The sequence below is a fragment of the Sturnira hondurensis genome, unplaced genomic scaffold, assembly GCF_014824575.4.
Source record: "Sturnira hondurensis isolate 20B ecotype Veracruz unplaced genomic scaffold, ASM1482457v3 Scaffold0008992, whole genome shotgun sequence".
NCBI classification, from domain to species: domain Eukaryota; kingdom Metazoa; phylum Chordata; class Mammalia; order Chiroptera; family Phyllostomidae; genus Sturnira; species Sturnira hondurensis.
In genome coordinates this window covers 176,452-199,122 of record NW_028081623.1, presented here as the reverse complement: position 1 = coordinate 199,122, position 22,671 = coordinate 176,452, and the positions used below count along the sequence as shown (strand labels likewise).

Sequence of the window (22,671 nt, the reverse complement as noted above, 5' to 3'; positions counted from 1 at the left end):
AAACCTGTTTTGTAGAAAGGCCATTTTATAATAGGTAACTTTGATCACTGACCTTTTCCATTTTGAGACGATTTTATTAACCTCCTTAAACTATTTGGGGGCAGCAAGTTGCCCCCTAACAAAATTTTTACCACTAAGGTAACCATATTATCCTAAAGACATAATTTGTGTGGTAAAATTTAAAGTCTTCAATATACTTATTCTAAAAAAGTCCACTTAGCTGCTTTAACAAGAAGCATTTGCTCAGACTATTTTTCATGTGTTTGGAAGGCGGATGGTGTCTAACACCAGGGACGACATGAGGTGTGTATGCAGCTTCCAAAGTAATATGTGACTTTCTGGACCAAGAAAATGAAATACCACCCTGGCTGGTGTGGCTTAGTAGATTGAGTGCTGCCCTGCAAACCAAAGGGTCACCGGTTCAATTCCCAGTCAAGACATATACCTGGGTTGCCAGCCAGGTCCCAAGTAGGAGGTGCTTGAGAGGCAACCACACATTGATGTTTCTATCCCTCTCTTTCTCCTTCCCCTCCCCTCTGTCTAAAAATAAATAAATAAAATCTTTTTTTAAATGTGAAATACCTTGTTATCTATGTTTTCTATTTTGCTGCCAAAAGAAAACATCATTTGATAAGCAATCTGGAGTTATTTATAGATCACCTAGAAATAATATTAAGAATTCATGTCTCTGAAATGGAAGTAAACACCCCGTAAAATTAATGTAAATGTGGTTACCCAATAATAGTTATAATACATTAAAATTGATTTTGTCATCTTGAGTACCACTGGACAAATATTTTAAACACTAATCTCAAAATATTTCTATGAAATTAAGTGAATTGACTCTGAGTATAGTTGTCCTCTAGACCCTCTGTCTCAGCTCTCAGGGAGTCCTGGAGACACAGTGTCTGCAATCAGTGTTTCCAGAGAGCTAATGTTCTGGGAGATAAGGAGACAGAATCTGAAGAAACAAATAAAATGGGGATGGGTTCACCTAAAAATCTGTACAAGCACTAAAAAAAAATTAGGGATGGACAACACAATGCTCATCCCTAGAGAGAATAAAAAAACCAATGATGATTAGATTATGTAGCATTAAGAAGATAAAAGTAAGAGTTTGCCTGTTCTTTCTTTTTTGATTATTGTTCTTCCTTGTCTAATGATACAACCCTGACCTTTCTGAAAGACAGATTAAGTTGCCTAAAAAGAAGGCTGAAATGGAGTCTCATTCATGTCTTTTACCAACTGTGTGTCGGATGCATTTCATTGATTTCGTTTATGAGCTGTAGATAGTGATAACAACCACTGTAATAACCATACAGGAGCATGGTCGGATTTAAAAGTATAGGTGCTATAGATTGAATTGTGCTCTCTCAAAATTCATATGTGACTGTCTTTGTGTTTGGAGATAGAACTTCAGGGGAGTTAAGGTAAAACAAGGTCATAAGGGGAGGGCCTTATCAGATGACGGGGAGGTTGCCCTCTTTCTTCCATGCGAGGGAAACAGCAACAAAGCCGACCTCCATCTGCAGGCCAGAAAGAGAGCTCTCACCAGAAACTGATCCTGATAGACCTTGAGTTGGTCTTTAAGTGAGAACGTAAGTTTCTGTTGCTTAAGTCCGTCAGCCTATGACTTTTTGCTACAGCAGCCCGAGCTGACTAGCAGAACAGAGTACCAACGGGTCCATGTTAGACTTGTTCATGTTTTAATCCCAGGGCATTTTCAGTGCCTGTTATACAGTAAGTCCTCAATAATCTTTACTGAATGAATCAGTCAGCAATACAAAAGTTAATCATTGCATATGGAGTTAAATTCTCTTTGAGTGAAGCTGACTTCAGAAGCTTTCTCTGGGTTCCTTACTGGATTGTGAATGTTAGGCAGCATGTAAGTAAGCTCAGGGCATTATCAATCCCAGGCTTCCCCCTCCCCCTCTATCCTTTTTCTTTACCCCAGCTGTCTGTACGGGTGCTTATAGGATGGAGCTGGGGATCTAGATTGCCCAGACCCAACTTCTGGCTCTGCTGCTTGTGGCTTTGGGCAAGATGGTTAACTCTCTTGTGAACCAGTAATAGTATATGTAAAAATGGAGATAATAATAGTGCCAACTTCATCAGGTCACTGTGGGAATCAAACAAACTGGTACATGTCATGCTTAGAAAACAAATGTTGAGCTCTCATCAAGGTTAATACCAATTATTCCTGATCGCACTTTAACTTGTGACCTTATATCTCTTTCCTCTTCTGTCTGAACCTTCAACCTCTATACTGGCTCTTTTTCACCAACATTTTTATATGCACAAATCTCCCACTTAAGATGATGAAAAAATTCTTTCTTGACCCGTTACTCCCTTTTTGCTACAGGCCAGCCTTTTTCCCCCTACTTTATAGCTATTCTTCAAACAAGTTATTTATACCATTGTCATCATTTTCTGGGTTGCACTCCTCAATCTCTTCTAACCTAGCACCTCCCATCTTGCATACACTTCCCCTTCCCAAATACTTTAAAATACAATAATCACTCATTCTGTTCTTAATTTGATTTAATGTTAAGCTGAATTTGATGATGCAGAACATATACTCCCTCTCTTCCACTCTTCTGTTATCAGAGATACCACATTCTCTGGATCTCCTGACTATCTGACCATTTATTCTCTGCATCTCTTTCAGCTTCCCCTTTACTTACTTTCTTAGGTCCCCAAGGCTCTGAATCTTCATTCAATTCTCCACCAATTGCACCTGCTTCTCTTGCACAAACATCCTATCACCATACACATTCTATTAAATATATCTCAAATCTATGTATTTTACCCCATCTCCATTTTCTCAATCCTGGTTGAGTTCACCATCATCTTTCATCATTTTGTATAACAGCCTCATAACTGGATTTTCTCTACCTCTAATCTTGTTCTCTCTGACCTCAGTTTTCTTTTAAACAATGCAATTTGGACCAGTTTTTTTTGCCTGCTTATACCTCCTATATATATATAGAACTTGCCAACTCCCTCAGCAAATGTGGCCTTCCCATAAGGCTTTAAGACCTGTCTCTTGCCTACTTCTCTGGCTTCCAGTCTCACTCATTATTCCATCACTCTCCTGAGCAAGGCACAATGGGCTTTGAGTTTCTTAATGCTTTGATACTTTTGGCAGAACTTTGAGCATGCTAGACCCTCCATCTAGAACTTTCCTAGCATGTTCTTTAGTCTAGGTGGCTGCTCCAATATCTCCTATAATAGCATCTTTCTGTTGTTTTAAAACCTGCATCCTATTATCTGTGTCCATGAGTCTTTCTCTTTCCTTTGTTTTCTTTTCTTCTTTCTTTGCTCAGTCTCTTCACCCTTCTCACTTTTTAAATGTGCCTTTTCCTGATTATCAGTGAAGCTGAACTTCTTAACCTTTCTTGAATCACCTATTGTAAATTCCTAGTTCATATTATTTTCCCACGGATCACTTTTCTCTTTCTTCTTATTATAGTATATATAATATATATTATATGACATGTTCTATACATTATATATTGGTTTGGCTCAAAAGTTTATTTTTTCCCTATAAGATGGTTCTAGTAGTACTTAGCTGTGTTTAACTTCATTTGAAAACATTTTGTTAGATTATATTGTGACAGCTGTCATATCAGCATACATTAAAAAAATCAAAATTGGTGAATTTTTGTATAGTCATTTTAATATTAAAATGGAAGAAAATATGCAACATTTTAGCATATTATGCTTTATTATTTTAAGAAAGGTAAAAACACAACTGAAACACAAAAAAAGATTTGTGCAGTGTATGGAGAAGGTGCTGTGACTGATTGAACATGTCAAAAGTGGTTTGCGAAGTTTTGTGCTGGAGATTTTCCACTGGATGATGCTCCATGATTGGGTGAATGAGTTGAAATTGGTAACAATCAAATCGAGAGACTAGCTGAGAACAATCAATGTTATACCACATGAGAGATAGCCAACAGAGTCAAAATATCCAAATCAATAGTTATTGCTAAAAATGAAAAATATGTCTTTTATAGGAGAAACCATATGAACTTTTTGGCCAACTTGATACATGGAAAAAATTGTCTATGTCTTATTTGCCTTCAAATGCACAGTATACATTTAAATATCTGTTGAATAAATGAATAAAAGAATGCTCCTCAATTTAACTTCTGCTTATTTTTGTTCCTTTAGTTCAAATGCTTTGCTCTGTATAATGACTAATGGTAAGTGCCAACCTAACTGGGCTGCCCAGATGTTTGAATATTTTAAAGAATATATTTTGGATAAGTTTACTATTTAAATCAATAGATGGAGTAAGCAGATTTTCCTTCTTTACATAGGGAGGCCTCATCCACTTAGCTGAAGGCCTGAGTAGAACAACAACAACAACAACAAAAATGACTTTCTCTGTGAAAGAAGGAATTCCTTCTTCCTTGAACTGAAACAGGTTTTTGTTTTTGTTTTTTTCTTCTTTTCTTCAGACTCAAACCAAAACATCAATTCTTCCTGGAATTGGAGCATGCAGGTCTTTGAACTAGAACTATACCCTTGGTTCTTCTGGATCTCCAGCTTGCAGACTCACCCTGAGGATATTAGGACTTATCAGCCTCCATAATCATATGTGTAAAATCTCTATCTATCTATCTATCATCTATCCATCTATCATCTACATATCTATCTATCATCTCTTATTCATCTGTTTTCTCTGGAAAACCCTAACTAATAAAATCTTACAATAGTATTTGGGGTTAGGAATATAACAAAAACCTATCAAGTTTATAGATAATAACTATGCACCCCTTGCAACTAGCAGCAATCTTCTAAATTTAAGTAATTTTGAATTTTATTTCTCAGTCCAAAAGTTGCCAAGATCCAGAATGTCATCAGCAAAAAACTGATGCAAATCAAAAAGCATAACAAGCTGCGCACAGGCAAGTTAGTCTTTAGGGGAAAAATACATACCCTGCAACTACTACATGTAAACATTGGGTTTTTAAAAAATTTATATTTCAGAAATAATGTTGTAAAGAATAGTTCTCCAAGTAGCCTACAAACTAAAAACAGCAACAACAACTGTAATGCAGTTAAATTCTCTTAGAGAACAACCTGAGTTCTGTGCCTGGAAAATGAAGTTTCTGAGCAAAGGAGAGAAGAGTCTAAGAGGATTAAGTAATTCTCACCTTTTTCCTGGGCACATATTGGGTCTTGTTTATGTTTCATAAATAAATATCTGTTGAAATCACATCTTGCCACTTGGCAACATTCTTGCTTCCTCTACTGAATTATGTCTGAAGTGAGAATTCAAATAAGTTCATCAGCAAATAATTTTTTGAGCACTCGCTTTGTGCAACTTCTTTGCTAAATGTGGAAAAAACACGGACTGACATATATCTCCTCCCAATAGAAGAAAGTAGAAAAACAGGAGGAACAAAAGAAATGAAGGATGAATCAATAACAATATTTCTGTTCTTCACTCTACTTGCCGCCGTTTTCAGGACTGATCATGGAGGAAGGGAATAGCACAGATTTATGCTAACTATTTTTATTTGATGTGTCCTGTGGCATAAAGAGGATCACTGGCTTAATGGCAGCTCATTGGTAGACAGAGTGTTTCAATAAATGAAAATTCAATTGAAACAATGATCTGACTGAGCTGCTATAAAAGCTGATAATGCTTAATGCTGTTCTCCATTTGCAGAAATAAAGTGTCTGGATCAAAGTAGGTATAGTTTTACCATTGTGTACTTTATTATATATTGCTGAAAGATCGTGGGTATTTAGCTTGAAGTGAGACAATTAAGACATATCTGGAAACTTTCTTCAAACCTTTGGTCTTCTGTTTAGTGGATGAAAAACATGCAAAAGTGAGTGAAAGCTACAGATACGGTCTTACTGTTAAGAACTTCCTAGCAACCAAAGTTATAGAACAAACAAATAGGTTGGTCTGGTGCTCTGAGTAAGCACAATGATCTCTATCACTGGCAGTGATCATGAAGATGATGAACAGACACACCTGTCAAAAATGATCTGGAAGGAATTATTCAATTGGCTGGGAGGGGAATTGGATGACCCTTGGTTATTTACGCAAGCTCCAAAGTCCCATAATATTAGATTTTGATAAATATCAGACTGTTTTCCTGCACATTGGGTAGACATTTCAATGACAAAGTAGTAAAACTTTTTTAACATGTCTAATAACATTGTTATGTAAAAAATAAACTCAGAAATTTCACTAAATTAATATCAACACAATAAAGTATACATTTTGGTACCCAACCAAATTTATAGTGTACAGTACATCATGAATCTCAAGTTTGCATTGTGATTTAAATAGTACATGGTATAAGCACCTAGCATAATATTCATAAATCTTAATTATTTTATCCATAGAAAAATAACACATGGTTTCTCTAAGGCTGTTGAATACTATTCCTTTTACTGGATCTTATTTCTGCCTTTATTATTCTTTTGGTTCTATTTTTTATTTGCTAAAAATATTATCATTATAAGTAAGTAGAACAATAAGTTTTATTAAACTTTTGCTTTTAAGTACTTGGAATCTGAGTGCTTGTTCTGATGTACTCCAAGAAACTCTTTTATTTATTTTTACTTCCTATCTTTCATTGTTTCTAATAAAGGGTTGAGGTTAAAATAGTCCTCCTTCAGAATTGTACAAGAGCATATTTAATTTGGTTTTTGTTCTTAAAAGGAAGTAGATAATCAAAATGATATGATATAAATTTTCTACATGTTCCTTTCAATGTTATATTCTCCCAATGACTATTCAAATATTTAAAATTTTATATTTAAGAGCTTGTGAGACTGCTTTATTTTTATCATGCAGATTAATAATATGTTAATAAAATATCATGTATGTAATACAAATGTCTTTGTGAATTCCATCAAAAGTATGACTGGCTTTCTTCTTAATCTCATAAATATAATTTTATTTTATTTTGAGGGGTGGGAATGTTGATTTGTGGCATAGTTTATCCTTTCTGGCTAGCTACTTGTTTTACAAGCAACTGTCACCTCTCAGTGTCTTTTTAAAAAAATATTTCATTTATTTATTTTTAGAGAGAGGGGAAGGGAAGGAGAAAGAGTGGGAGAGAAACATCAATGTGTGGTTGCCTCTCATGTGTCCCCTACTGGGGACCTGGCCTGCAACCCAGGCATGTGGCCCGACTGGGAATCAAACCGGCGACCTTTTGCTTCACAGGCCCATGCTCAATCCACTGAGCTATGCCAGCCAGGGCTCAGTGTCTTTCTTGATGCAGGTTTGCCAGGGCAAACTACCAGGAAAATCCCCTGGCTGTTATTCTGTTAATGGACCTGAGTAGGGCCCGAAGGCTTTTTCCTGGATTGAACCAGGTTAAGACTCCCATGGCCCAAGCAGGGTTCCTACCATTTAATCTTTACTTCTACACCTGCAGACATTTCTTTCTTGCTTTTTAATTACTTGCAAGGCTTTCTTAAAACCCTGCTGCTTAGACTCAGTGAATGAAACATCATTTGAAAAGATACATGTAGAACATAAGTATCATGGTAAAAGAATGAAATATTGATTTATTTTTAATCAAGAGAAAAGAATGTCTTAGAAAATGTTTCATGGCTATACACAAGCAGGATGAATGCTATATATTAACTCCTGAAACCTTTGAAAAGCTTTCTTCTTTCACTAATACACAGTGGGGTTTGTCAGCTCAGTTGCTTTACTTTTTAATTTTTATTTTTATAATCTTCACCCAATAAAGTTATAGAGGAAGGAAGAGAGAGAGAGAGAAAAACATAGACCAGTTGGTTGTCTCCTGGCGGTACCACACCATGTGTTTGAACATGAAACCTAGGTATGTGTCCAACCAGGGATAGAACTGGCAGCATTTTGGTGTAGGGTTGATGCTCCAACCAACTGAGCCACCTGGCCAGGCTATCGGCCCAGTTATTGACAGTCTTCCCTTCAGTCTTTGCATGAAAAATACAATGAATATTGTCTGGAAAAGTCCAAGCTGAGTTGAGAAACCATCTGTCAGAAATATAACAAATTGTTGTTGTTTTGGTGGAAGGCTTCACTGTTTCTTTCAACTCTTAATTCTCCTTAAAGATATTTTTTTCTAAATGGGAAAGTTGGTGCATGTGACTTTTGAGCTTTAATAGCATTGTTAAGAGGTAAGATGAAAATTAAACCTTTCTGTATGTTAAAGGCCAATCTCTCTCTCTGTTCCTCTCTCTCTGTCTCCTTTCTCATCCGATAATTTGTTTAGCCGTTTCTGCAAAGAGAATTTTAAAATCAAATAAAATATTCTCTATAGTTACCTCCTCTTTTACTGAGAGAAAAAATGTCTAAGAAAAACATTTTTCTGTACACATCACAGATTAATTGCAATTTGGGTTGCTAGTGACTGAAGCCATGACCTGTGTGGTTTCATGCCTCAATGTTAAAAATAAAAATGAAACCAATTCCAGTGAATAAAGAATAAAGGTACACACTGACAATTGCTGTTTCTGCTGGCTCTTCTGGTACCAAGTCTAAGAGTAGAAAAAAACTTGGCAACACAACAGAACCATCTTTGGCTGCCATTTTTCCCTTCAACATTAGCTGAGGCATGTGTGTGATGGAAGGAGGTGGAGGGTGTTTCTTCTTACTTTCCCTTGGTAAAAGAGCTTATTTCCTTCAAGCACTGTTGGAACATATATTAAAGATAATATATTTAAAATTAATTAAAAAGGTAAAGGGTTTTAATGCCTTTTAATGTAACAAAAATTATTAAAATCCTTTCAGATACTGCAATACAATGATTTATTTACCAGTTCAAGCCTGTATCATGAGTATAACTTCCTTTCCAAGTATATTGATCTTTTTAAGTATTTTGGAAGTAGGAAAAGAACTAAAGCAGTCTTCCAAAATTCTTCTTCACCATGCTTATTAAACAGACCAGGTCCGTTATGTCCATAGAGACTATTTCAAAAGAGTAGAATTAACCAACTAGAAATGTTTTATAAAGTAACAAAGGACAGGTCATATTTTTCTAAGCTGTGCTTTGCCGAGTTAAAATATGAAAGGTCAAATATTTGTAATAAAATATTCAGAATTAAGTACACTGAGTCACTGAAATGTCTGAAATATTAAAATGGGTCAGCAACCTTACGGAGTCTTTGTACAACATAAGAACTCCTATAGTCATTGCTAACATAAAAAACTTAAAAGGTTGTATTTCTTTTTAGATTTGGAGTTCAAATAAAGTTTATTTAAAATTTAAAGTACTTCTAGTAAGACATTTCAGCATTGTATAAGTTAAACATAAAGCAAAAATCATTTTGTTACTGTTTTTTTTCATGGTTTTCTATTAAGAACTTTCTTAGACTCTAGGTGTTTAATCAAACTCAGAATAAATGTTTCAGCAAAATATTTAATTTGAATTTCTGGGATGTTTATCTCTTGCAGTGATTCTTATTCTGAGTACTACATGAAATGAAAACAATTATATGTATTTTTTCCTAGCTTGTGATATGAGGTGTCTTACACTTTGGTGTGTGATTCTTATACTCAGGACTATCTCACTTCAAATGAGGAATTCTATTTCAGAGCACTGTGTGAATGCAGACTATGATCTGGAGATCAGAAAGGGGCTGATTGTCAGTTGTGCACCCTGGTGTTAGCTCCCTTGTTATTTTCCATAGAATAAAAGGCAACATGAAAGAGTGTTTTTGCTACTAGCATTTGACTTTTCTGTAGCTACCCTTACATCTATGATGGGGGAGGGAAGAGCAACATAGAGCATAAGGTGAAACCCATAGGAGACCCCAGATCACTGTGGTCAGTAGACAGAGGCACAGCAGTGTTGCTATTAAGAATAGACCTTGGTTCGCAGGAACAAGTATAAAGGACACATGCACAATAACAGGGTGGGGTGGAAACAGGAGGGAGGTGCAGAACGCTGGGGGTGGGTGGCCTGGGATGGGTGTAAATGGCAGAAAACCACGTCTGAACAACAATTTTAAAAAGAGAAAAGAATGGACCTTGGAGTCCAGGTACTTGGATTCAAGTCTCAGTTTTGCTCAGTACCTGTATGATGTGGGAAGTTACTTAACATCTTTGCACTTCAGTTTTACTGTCCTCATCTGTAAAAAAAAAGTTTGTTAAAGGTTTAAGTAACTGTGTGCTAGTGTACATTAGAATTAGAATTTTTTTTAACTAACAAAAGACCAAAGGAATGACTGGTCACATTTTTCTGCACTGTGTGTTGTTGAGTTGAAATATAAAATATAAAATATTTATAATAAAATATTCAAAGTTAAGTATACCGAGTCACTGAAATATCTGGAATATTGAAGTGAGTTGCTAACCTTATTGGGGTCTTTGAATAACATGGGAACTTCTGTATGCATTGTTAGCATGAAAAATTTTAAAAAGTTGTATTTCTCTTTAGATTCATATATATGTATTACCTTAAGAGATATTTACTTAAGATTATATACCTCTACTTAAGATATATCTGATATAGGATCATTTAAGGTATACATGGATATATAAATATATTGTTAAGATTTTATATATAATATTATAGAGCAGTTCTCAGAGAGTGGTGCTACCTATGTATTACCTATTATTATACTACCTTATCATTTCTATATCTGAATTACTAATGAGTAACTAAATTGATTGATCTGAAGGTTCTTTTTCTGCTTTGTCTTTGAAGGTTCGAAGTTGTAGCCAAACATCACTTGTAAGAAGTTGAGTAAGCACAGAATGAGAAACCCAAAACGGACAGGATAGTCACTCCCTGAATATACATTTATCGAGCTCTCTGTAGAACCTGCAGAGGGGCTGGACCAACTTTTCTTCACAGTGATATTCTAGAGCCTGACGGGATAAAAGCCATCGTTAACAACTGCCTCTCGCAGCCTATTACTAAAACAGTAGCCTTCCAAATAAATATAATCTCATATGAATTAAAACACTAGAATAGAATGTGAGCTTCATAAGGACAGAGGTTTTGTCTGTGTTGGGTCACTACTGTATCTGCAGAGTATAGGCCTAGTGAATGGGTGCAGATGTGCCTAGTGAATGGGTGCTTAGTAACGATCGAATGAATTGAGTGAATGAAAACCTTGACTTTCCCTTTAAATAATATTATCTCTAAAAGTAAAACAAACCAGCAAAAAGTAGCAGGCTTTTCCACTTCTGACAGATTCCTGATCCTGAGGATGCTGGTGAGCAGGGCTGAAGAGCAGCAGTGAAGGACAGAGTGCAAACAGGCATGTGTACCAATATTTCAGAAGTTGGGGATCTGGGTACATATGCACAGGGATATCTGGTGTGGAGTGGTGGTGCTGGGCTTGACTCAGATTCATACCCACATGTCACAGAACAATCACAAATATTTTGTTCAGCATCTGCCTAACCTTAGTGGCTATACTTACACTCGTTTCTCCCCATGGTTTATAGGAATCTCTTACCCATGACCAAGTATCATGAAGTAACACTTTTACTCTCTGAAAACATTTTAGCTTACTATTAACAGTTTGTACCTGGGTCTGACTGGATAAAAAAATCAGTTTGACATGATCCATTTCACAGGTGGGGTTGATTATATAGCATTCCTTATAATTTAGCTCACAACCTCAGGGAGTGGTTTAAAATAAAATAGTATTCACACAATTACATCCAACTTAAATCTAAAGACATATTTATTTTTATTGCCATAGCAAATATTTTTTTAGAAAAAAATGAAGTTCCCTTTTATGGCATGGGTAAGTGAGCAATTTGAATAGGAAACTATACATTTGTGCATGTTGTAAGTTTTCCTAATTACCTTTATAATGAAAACAGAGGTTATTAGTCATCTTCTGTGGAGCAACACTCAATTTTACGTCTTTTTAAAAATATCATAAAAACAGCAAACAACCTTAAAGTATATTATTAATTAATTAGACATAATTTCTTAAAATGGTTTGCATCATCTCATTTAACTTTGGAGCTTTGAGACATGAATAATGAGTCACTAAAGGGCTATCAATGATTTATAATTTGAATTACACACCAGGCTTGGCCCAAGAACTCTCTGTGGGCCCCAAAAGAAACATGTTTATAATTGAGCCATGGCAGAAATACACAAAATACACATACCTGTATCCACAGAAAACAATTAGGCCTAAGGCAATTAGAGTGAACATTCAAGTTCCTTTTATTCCAAGGAACTGTTTTTACTCTCGAAGCTCCATGTAGAAAGGGTCTGTTGGGGTTAAAACACTACTGACGATGGTATAATCTGGCTTGGCCCTTGGACATGTAAGGCAAACATTTTACATAATTACACAGTATCAACATTTACAGCCATAGATAACATAGCATCTGATCAAGTTAACACTCGGCGTTTAAGGCTAACCCACGCTGGAAAGCGATCCTCTCCAGGACGGAGATCAAATACGTAACACAGTGTCACCTGTCGGAACTGCTGGAAAAGATTTATTTAAAAATTGTTTTTATATTTGTCAGTTTCTTTTCACTTTGTGTGCTAGAGGGAGGCACTTTAAGAATTATTAACTGCAGTTTCAGGAGTACAAGACACTGAGTTTCAGCAGTCATTGATAAATATGGCAAGGGATTAAAGTGAAATGGGATTAAAAAGCAAGTAAACACACCATTAAACCAGGAAATTTCAATAAATCTTGTAAAAGTCACTGGTCTCTGATTTGAAGATAGCAGCTATCGCTGTGCCCCCTACCCCAACCCCATACCCAAATGAGTGAATCCTGCAACTTTCTGACGTTAAGAGATAATTGTTTTGCTGCTGTTTGGGCTTGTCAGGTTTTTTAAAATATTGACGAGTTAGTACTTTGAGTTGTGTTTCCAGTAATATTTCAAATAGTAAATTATGTATAGGTTCCAAATAGAAAAACTAAAATATCGAATGAAATACGTATGTTGGAAGAGTTTAGTAAAACGTATAAAATTTAAAACGCTAAAAAAAAAACCCTACTCCGTTTTAAACGTTTAAAAATAAATTAGATTGGTTGGTGGGAATCCAGATTTTTGTTTTTGCTTCTATTTTAGTCAATTGGTATGTACTGCACACGCCACAACACGTTGGAAAGTAGGTCCTGATACACGCTAAGGAATATCCAACCAGGTAAATACATCAGGGTGATGAGGCCCATGAAATTGAGCGGGTAGTGAGAATAGTCCCAGGAACAAGCGCCCCACGTGCGGAGTCCCAGACCCCAGGACAGCTCCCACACGTAGATGAAGATCACGTAGAGGGGCATCCGCTTCCAGGTGCTCCAGCCTCGACTGTAGTGAAGGTGGAAATAGAGCTTTTCCACCAGGAAACTGCAGCTGCCATACATAAAGAATGACCAGAGTGACGTGTGGCCACTGGTTGCCCTGTCCCTCTGCCCCAGCACGTTAAAGAAGAAGGTGAAGAAAATCTCATCCAAAAAGCCGTGCATTCCGTAAAAAAGAAAGCGGAGCAGGTCTGGCAGCCCCTTGCTGGGGGCTCCTCCGGTGCCCGTGGGGCCACGGGCTCTTCGCCGCCCACCACCTGCCGCCGTGGGGGAGCGGGTGCGAGGAGTGGCGAGGGACGCGCCCTGTGTCTGCTGCTGCAGCTGCCGTCGGTACCGCAAGCGTAGGAAGCGCTTCAGGAACACTTGCGAGTGGTAGAGCGCCAGTACGTACTGCAACACCAGGTCCAGCGCCCCCGGCGCCGCGCCCCGCGGCCCGCCGCCCAGGCCGAGCAGCAGCGCCTGGCTCGCCAGGATCTGCAGAACCACGTGCGCCGAGGGGTAGAGAAGAAAATTGAAGACGAAGGTACTGGGGCAGTGCCGCTGTAGCCGGTACACCTTCTCCAGAGCGAAGTGGGTGAGCAAGTGCAAGAGGTAGTGGAGGGGCGAGGAGAAGCCCAGCATTCGCAAGTCGGGGCTGCGAACGAAGAGCCGCGCGGAAGACAGGAGCACGTCCAGGGTGATCCCGTGCATTCCGTAGAAGTACAGACGCATCCAAGGGGGCAGCTCCGCGCCCTCGGCCGGAGCTTCAGCAGTGGACAGCGGCTCGGGGCGGGCAGCGGCAGCCTCGCCTTCCCGCCCGCTGGAGGCCGCCGGCCGCCGCGGCGCACCACCTCTGCGCGCCAGACCCTCGCCATCCGCGTCGCTGCCCGCCATGGGCTCCGAGGCTACCGCGGCGCGCGACCCCACGCCTCCGCCGCCCGGAGCGCGGAGCTGCGGAGCCGAAGGGTCGAGCCCCGCGCCGCCTCCCAGCCGCTGCCGGCCCCTGGGGGGCTCGCGGGGTGCTCCGTCCCGGCCGCAGCCCGGCGGCAGCCGGAGCTGGTGCCCTTCCGAGAGGCGCGAGCCGCCTGGTTCTCGGAGTCCCCCAGCCGCGGCCCCGCCGCACCCTCCCCTCCAGTCCGGGGCGAGGTGCCGCTGGCCGCTCACCGGGCGCGGCCTAACAGGCGCCAAGGCCCTGCGAGGGGCGGCGGCGCCAGGGCTGCGAGGAGAAACGCCGAGGCTGGTACGAGCCCCATCTTCTCCGCGGCTCAGCTTCGCCGCCTCTGCCGCAGGCTCTGGAAGCGTAACGCGAGCAGCGACGCCCCTTCTGCCGGCCCTCCCCATGCCCCTCTCCGCTCGTCTCGTTCTCTCCCGCCTTCTCAGCCACCCTTCCCTGCCCCAGCCCTGTGCTGCCAGCCCCTCGGGGGTCCGCTGGAGAAGGCCGGGCCCTAGTTCTCTGCCTCCTTCCCCCGCTCTGCAACAGGATCTCCGCGGTGCGGGTGGCGTTCGCCGGGGCGGAGGCACTGAGTGGAGAAACACTGAACAGGTGTGACTACTAGCTGAAGGGCTGTTCCCTGGGTAGCCAACACCAGAGCCAGGACCCTGGCTGGTGGAGACCAGTGGCCAATGCCACAGACCAGGGCCCGGGCCCGAGACCAAACTATAAGTGCTGTGTATTTAATGTCTTTATTTAAAGCCAGCTGTGTCCCAGTCACGGAACATAAACAGGAGACTCCAAGCCTGCTTACCCCAGCGTTCCCCTGCATCTGAAATATTGCCAGAGGGCCTGATCCACTTCTTCAACCTCTCTGCAAGGCCAGTCTGCTTTCCTAGGTTAGTATACTCCTGGCCAAGGATAGAGATCGAAGTCCCTCAGAATTAACGCAATGATTTGAAGCTAGTTGGCTCAGACTCCGTTCCGGCTGCGGTGCCACAGGACTGCAAGAATAGTACCTATGCTCAGCCTGGCTCACCACAGGGTGCCTTTCCTTCTTGCAGAACTAGGTCACCCCAGAAATAAGAAGTGAGATAGAGGATGAGGATTTTATTTTCGAGTTGGGTGGAGGGCAGGACGGGAAATCCAGAATTTTGGTGTGTTGGGCTCCACTTTTTTTCTCCAATATTAAATTCAGGCTTAAAACTGGAAAGGAGTTCAGTTATACTGATTAACCCGCTCCCCCGCCCCCAAATCGAAGTCCGGTCTACACAGAAACTAGGTAACAGTTCTAATCTGTTCTTAGATAAGCAGATCAGACGTTCCCTTGGTAGATGGCTAAGAAAATTATTTTCTTCTGGAGAATAATTTTTCTGACAGTTTCTGTATTTCTACAGTAACATTCTCCAGTTATTTATTTCAACCCCTTATGTTCAATCTGTGGCTGCTAGTTTGTCTGTAAAGTAGATAAGAGAGAGAAACAAGTATGGTGAGAAGAAAAATTGTTAAGGGGATATGGACACCTCGTATAAGGTGAAAGTATTTAAAACAATTTTTTTTTTTATAGCAGTGTTAGTGTGTGGCTTATTTGAAGACTGCCTTTGGCAGTGGTCAAAAGTCAATGGGCAAGTGTTACCATGCCAGGGGCAGAAGTGTCAGGTTGCAGGCTCACCAAACTTGCTGCAAAACAAAGACAGGTTAGTTGCCTCAGTGCCTGAGCAAGTACAGTGAAGAGAGATAAGGCAAACATTTTCTCGAGCACCTACTATATACAAAATGCTGTATGCATTGGTAAAATACATGGCTGTAAGATTTACTCTCTAAAGCACATAACTAGGTGATATCATAATCTATCATACTTCTGTAAAACCTACTTATGATTATTATTAACTATAATCAGCTAGTAGTACATACCAAATAAAACATTTCTTTGAGCCATTATTTTAGTAAATAAGCTCAATCTTGGGCCTGATTTATACAGTATTAAAAACAAATGTACTCTTTGTCCACAATTGCTCTTCAGTTAAGGGAAAGCACTTTGTGATCACAGCATAAATACAGCCCTTCCAATGTGTACACAGTAACTTGCAAGATGAAAGTTGAATTGTTTTCAAGTAGTAAATCAGACTTCAAGGGCCTAAGTCTTCTAATTATTCTAACTTTTCTTTAAACATGCAAGGAAAATTTAAACTAAATGTAAACTAAATCTATTATCTAGTCTAGTTCTTCTCAGGGAGGCTCCTTAAAAGGACCTCAGGTACAACAAAGCTGTCTGAGTAACGTGTCTGTAGAGATGCCCCAGTTCGCACAGAGGCAACATTGACCTTGCTGGACTAGCCAGTTTGCTTCCATATGAACTCTTGCAACCAGAGTAGCCAGTGTGACCAGGGAGAGATTTGAGAATTAGAATGATCCTTTGGAGGATTGTGATCATCTTTAGCCTAGTGTCCATAGGTTTAAGGTTGTAGTCTTTTATTTATTTATTTTTAAAAGATTTTATTCGTGTATTTTTAGAGAGAGAGAGGAAGGGGAGAGAAACAGAGAGATGGAAATGTTGATGTGAGAGAGAAACATTACTGGTCACCTCTTGCACTTGCCCTGATGGGGAGTGGGGTGGAGCATGTGCCCTGACTGGGAATGGACTTGGCAACCTTTTGCTTGGCAGTATGACGCCCAACCAACTGAGCCACACCGCTGAGGGCTCAAGGTTGTAGTCTTTTAGATGCATGGAATGTAGGACCTTTCCTTACCACACCAGAAGAACAAATAGAAAGTGCATGGAGAACACAGCATACAGAAGAAAACTTACAAGAAGTTCAATAGGATGAGGTGTGAATGCAATGATAGAAAAGCTACAAAAGAGAGCAATCATATCAGCAGTAGATATACAAACCTCTCTCATTATGGATCAAATTGCAAGTGCACACACACACACACACACACACACACACAGATCTCTTACAAACAATAATCACCTAACTAAGAAGGAGGACATCCATCCAAGAATGCTGGCTTCCTAAAGCTGAGTCTGTTACTTACCATTGGAAAGAAACTCTCTAACTTGACAAAGTTTTAATAGCTTCTTGCAAGGGGTGGGCAATGTTACACTATTTGTGAGGTTTTTGTATTCTTGTTTTTGATGGGCCTTTCACTATTCAAGCTTGATTAGAATTGGGTAATGAATTATGATACAATGGTTTAGGATTGGTGGATGTTGCTAGGCAGGGGTTTTGAGATTAGGGTTTCAAAAAGTATTGGAAATAAATGGTAATCTTTTATCTCCCTGGGCCACAGTTTGCTGGAATAGTGAAGTTGTGCTGATGAAGACAGTGAGATAGTAAAGTCACATCAACAAAGACAACCAAATAAAAAAAGGATGACCATGTAGACCGTAAGTTGTGGGGGTGAATGGTCTTGGGTTTGCATAATCTAATGGTGACGACCAGTTTGGAGTCCAAGAGGGGAATTGTTAGTGTAAGGAAGGACAAGTGAAGGTAATGAGAAAGCAAGACTGACACTGAGTCTTGCTAAAACAATGTGCTCCCCCAGTGGGTGTGGAAGGCAGAGGAAAGGAGGGAGGTTGATTGACAGTTCAAAGGTATAAAATATTTGCATGCACAGATCTGTAGTTTCTTATACTTTATATAACTTTTTCTTAATTTTTTGTTGTAAAGTTTCAAATTAAACAATTCTTTCTATGTGTTGCTTAAACAACAAGAGCAGTAAATGGACAGGCAGAAGGTGACAGTTAGTGCTTGTTGCCTGGTGTGGAACGATCATTGAATAGGAGCGTGCAGACTTCAATATGACCCTGTTAGAGGAACATCTTGGAAATCTGCCTGTTGTTCCTATTGTATGATTTTACAAAACTCTTTTTAACTATACTCTTTTAACTCTTCTTTCTAATAATCTGATTAATGGGGAGTCACACCAATATCAGGAAAGTTTCTTTTGGTACCTCTTCCTGGTGTTTTGTTTTGTTTTTATGTGCTTTTATATTATTAATTTTAATGTCAGGTGATTTCTTCAGTTCTTGGAATTTCTTGGAGCTCTTAATTTTCAGCAGGAATTATTGCCTGAGCTAAAGCATTTTTTCCTAGGATTTCACTGAGTGGGGCTCCTAAAGAACATACTCTGAGTAAATTCTTTTAATTCATAAAACATAAAAAGAGTAACAAGTTGTTTTGGAAAAGCTTCCTTAAAAATAACACTTCGCCTTGAGCAACATTCAAATCTTTGCCTGACTCATCATGAGTGCTTCAGGGAAACAACTGTATTTCACCTCCCCAGTTGATTCCATTCTGTTTTCAAAGGAAGTAGCTTATTTTGGGTAATGATAGTCTAAGTTCATTGTTTAAAAGTTTGCTGGCAACTTGGAGACTTTGTGAAGAGAGATTATCTCAGTTCATGGATATTACTTATTGAGCACCTACTTATCAGCTGTGCACTTCACATATATTATTAGTAATTAACATCACTGTCCCCTTATTTTTTAAAACAGATACTGAAACTGAGGCTCAGAAGAGTTGCTTGCTCAAGGTCTCAGCAGTAAGTCAAAGGACAAGCTATGGAGGAATTTTTGATGCCAAAATTCATTAGTACTACACAGTCACCTCCTATGTTCTCATTTTAAAACTATTTTAAATGGGTCATAAATAATAAGATTTAATAAGAGAGATCAATTACGTTTATGGTTCTAGTGAGTATCAGTCCCTAAACCCTTCCCAGTCATTTCTGCCCTTTTTATCATACATTTTATTTTAATTATCAATCTATACAGTGATTTCACATTCTTTTTTTTTCTGTACACTTATTTTTAGCCTACCTTTTCTATTGGGTTTCTTTATATATTATAAAATGGCTATTTACTTATATAAATGTGGCTAAATGAAAGGATTGGCATCTGGTGTGAGAATAGATTAGGTTTAGATGACAGGAGGAAATATATGCAAAGATATGCTGGAGACTGTTAGTACATGTTTCTGTATATTGAAGTTAGGCAAGACCACACCTTGTTCGAGTTGTGAAAATCCATATTCATGATTGCCAAAACCTGAAAACCTTGGCTTGGCTCGTACAGTGACTTAACAAGTAGATTTGTGTGTGTTTGTTTATTTGACAATGTTCACTTGTACCCGGTGGATCTTCAAAACCAATGTGCGCATTATATTTTAATATTTTCAACAGAAAAAATATGTCACTAAACAGGATTCTTTGCTAGTATGGATACCTTGTGGAAAAAACTATCCACATTTTCAAAGTGTACTTTGGCAATGAGGTGTGATGGGAGGCAGATGAAGGCAGCTGCACCAACAAGTCAGTCAAAGAACACCAGTTATAGAATGGAAATCAAGTCTCATGAGTTCTTGAGCCCCATCCTGCTGCTTACATTTATTGAGCACTTACTGCATTTTAGGTATTCTGCTGTGAAGTGAGGATGCAAAACTGAGCACCACATGGATCTTATCCTTACTGAGATTGTAGTTTAGGGTCCAGCTAATTTTTTAAAAATTATTTATTTATCTTTAGAGGGGAAGGGTAGGAGAGAGGAAGAGAAACATCAATGTATGGTTGCTTCTCATGCATCCCCTGTTGGGAACTGGCCCCTGCCGAGAACTGGCCTGCAACCCAGGCATGTGCCTTGACTGGGAATCGAACTGTGATCGTCTGGTTCGCATGCCCGCGCTCAATCCACTGAGCTACACCAGCCAGGGCCAAGGTCCAGCTAATTTTTAATCATTGTGAGCAAGATGGCAAATTCTAGACAGAAAGAGATGTGTTCAGCACAGTAGGCATGGAGCTCTGTGGGGATCCCGTTCATTGCCAGCCTGTGTGGACTGCCAGGTCCCACCCACACAACTAAGCAGCCAACCAGTGACTTCTTTGATGTGCAGAGAAGGACAGAGCATGATTGTTTGTGCACTTTTATCCAAGTTTCTTGTCTTCTGATCAAGGGATAGGTAAATAGGTAAGTGGTAAGTAAGGAGGAGTGGAGATGGGCATTTAAGTGGTTTTAAATCTTTTGTCATGGTAAAAATACACTGCAGTATAAAAGCTTTGTATATATAAGTCATTTTATTTATGTAAGAGTATATGTGTGAAGGATAAGTTCCAATAGACAAAGCTGTTAGGAAAAAGGATGTGTACATTTCTAATTTTGGCATTCAGGGGTGGGGAAAAAAAGTGGTTTACAGTCATGAGGATGGGAAACACAGACTTAATCCTTGTATTATTTATTAATTTTTGTATTATTTCCCATCCAAACAATTGTAAACCTACTTTTGACCCCATCCTGTGTATTGCCAAATTATTCTAAGAAATTATCCAAATTTGTACTCCCACTAGCAATTATGAAAGGGTCTATTTCCATACAATCATGCCAATGAAGATTTATTACACTTTTTGCTAGATGCCAATTTGATATGTGAAAGCAGTATCTCATTGCAGTCTAGTTTTCACTGATTATATTATGAAAGCACGGGGGGTCCATGTGAACTATAGAACTATTTGTCTTTCATTTTCTGTGAACTACCTGTGAATATCCCTTTCCATTGAATTAATGATCTTTTTGTTTGTTTGTTTACTTATTAACAGCAGTTTTTCTTTAATTAGGGAAATTCAATTTTTGTGTGTGTGGTACAGCATACCTTTGGGTTTACATTTCATGTTCACACTACCGTATTAAACACATAAACAAAACATCATTTCTGATGATAGTATCTTCAGAACTTGTAAGTCTTTTGCCTTATTTCTCTATTTCCATGTAGGATACTTTCTTTTGTTTCTTTCCCAATAAAGTTATTTCTTCCTTGTAATTAGGTTATAATGTGAATTAATTTCACTTTCCCTCTAGTGCTTATTTCTGAAACATCTTCCAAATTCCACTGATAATAATTTTGACTGATAAGAGTATTCCTTTTCTGAAAAAAAATTATTTTTTACCCAAGTGGAGACTAATTAACTCCTAAACTTCTAAATTTTAGAATTTCACAATAGCATAGTATTTCTCTTTTGAATTAATCATTTTGGGCACACAGATTTTTTTAGGTGTATGTGATAACAAACTGTTCTCCCTGTGCTCACTCCTTATGCCTAACCCATGGCAACTGCTGTGCTCTGAATTTACTTCTTCAGGATGGTGTACTCCTCCCTGTCTCCTGGGACTTTGGGTCTCCCCCAGGAAGAAACTATCGCACCACTCTTTCCCATGCCCTTCTTGTCCACTGATGACTTTTAGTGGATTATATTCAGCCAAACACAAATTCTGAAAACATAAAGAACAGATTGTAATTGACAAACCCTTTGTTTTCAAGTTATTCATGTGGCTTTTCAAAAATAACACAAAGCTCTCTTTGTTTTTGAAATACAGAAAGGACCTCTTAACACACCAAGTATTTAAATGTACTCAATATGATGGGTGGGCTAATGCGTGAATCCTGGCTGGGTGAAAAGGAATTGCTGTGAAAAACTCATTCTCAAGCCATATATGCTGCTAAATTTGCAAACACAAATAGCACTTTGGTTGAAGACTGTGAGGAATTAAAGAATGTTCAAAGATTTACAGAGGGAATAATTAGGGAATTGGGAGACTCTAAAGAAAGGCATAAGCACTCATGGTTATTTAGCCTACAAAAAAGAAGTCTCTGGAGTACTTTAATAATGAGTGTCTGGGTCATAAAAGAAACATGGAAAAGGTGGTGCCCAGGAGGGGTCTATGCCTAAGGATACGAGAAAAGGAGCACATTGAACATGAGTAAAAATACAGGCTATAAACAAGTTAACACTTTGATTAAATATGCTTACTTAAAAATAAAACTGCACTTTTCTCTATACATATTATGGCTTAATAATAAAAAATATTGATTCTTATCTGTGTGAGATGACTTTGGAATGGTCAGAGAGTGAGAAGTGGTGTGTCCTCTGTCATCAGGTTGCTTGGACTAAAACCTAGCTCCTTTGCTTCCTGTTTGGATGACCATGGCAAACATCTCTCTTTGTTTCTCCTAGCCTTGTTTCTCACTTCTAAAACTGGAATAATAATAGTATCCATCAACCAGTGTTGTTATGATAATTAGATGAGATAAGATATGTGCCCTAGTTATGATTTGTTTTTTTTTAAAGGCTGAATATCTAAACATTAGTGGTCTATACAAGAGGCAAATTATTTTCTCTCATAAATAATTCCTGGGAGATATCTGGGGCTGGAGTGGTGCTCAAGGGTCCTGGTATCAAGGTCCCAGCTTGCCTGATTGCTCTATCCTGTATGGCTTCCATTCCTAAACACACGTCTCTCCTAACCATCCAGTGGTCTGAATTCAGTCCGATGATAAAAAATAAGGAAAGGGCTCTTTTTATTTGTTATTCAGCTAAATATAATGTACTGAGGGATATATCTTATATATTTATAAATATATATATTTCATGTAAATACTTAACAGGAACTGAACCTAAATATTTTAGACTTTTTTTCATGAAAAGGAAAGAATATTTCC

The 22,671-nt window shown here is 38.9% G+C and overlaps 1 protein-coding gene and 1 long non-coding RNA gene across 2 annotated transcripts in view; one reads left to right on the top strand and one right to left on the bottom strand.

Moving 5' to 3' along the window:
- LOC118993986 (uncharacterized) overlaps window positions 1-20,784 on the top strand; it is a 37,472-nt gene extending 16,688 nt beyond the window's left edge. The window contains exons 2-3 of the long non-coding RNA XR_005067976.1: window positions 18,681-19,669; window positions 19,899-20,784. This is a non-coding gene — a long non-coding RNA (uncharacterized LOC118993986). The remainder of the gene's footprint in view (window positions 1-18,680; window positions 19,670-19,898) is intronic.
- Window positions 11,671-14,772, bottom strand: TMEM229A (transmembrane protein 229A). The gene has a single exon (XM_037056488.1). The coding sequence runs from the start codon at window positions 14,587-14,589 to the stop codon at window positions 13,036-13,038; it is 1,554 nt and encodes a 517-aa protein (XP_036912383.1). The 5' UTR covers window positions 14,590-14,772; the 3' UTR covers window positions 11,671-13,035.
- Window positions 20,785-22,671: the final 1,887 nt, after the last annotated feature.

Coding starts and splice junctions, on each gene's coding strand:
- TMEM229A (XM_037056488.1), bottom strand. CDS start 14,589: ATGGGGAGGGCCGGCAGAAGGGGCGTCGCTGCTCGCGTTACGCTTCCA.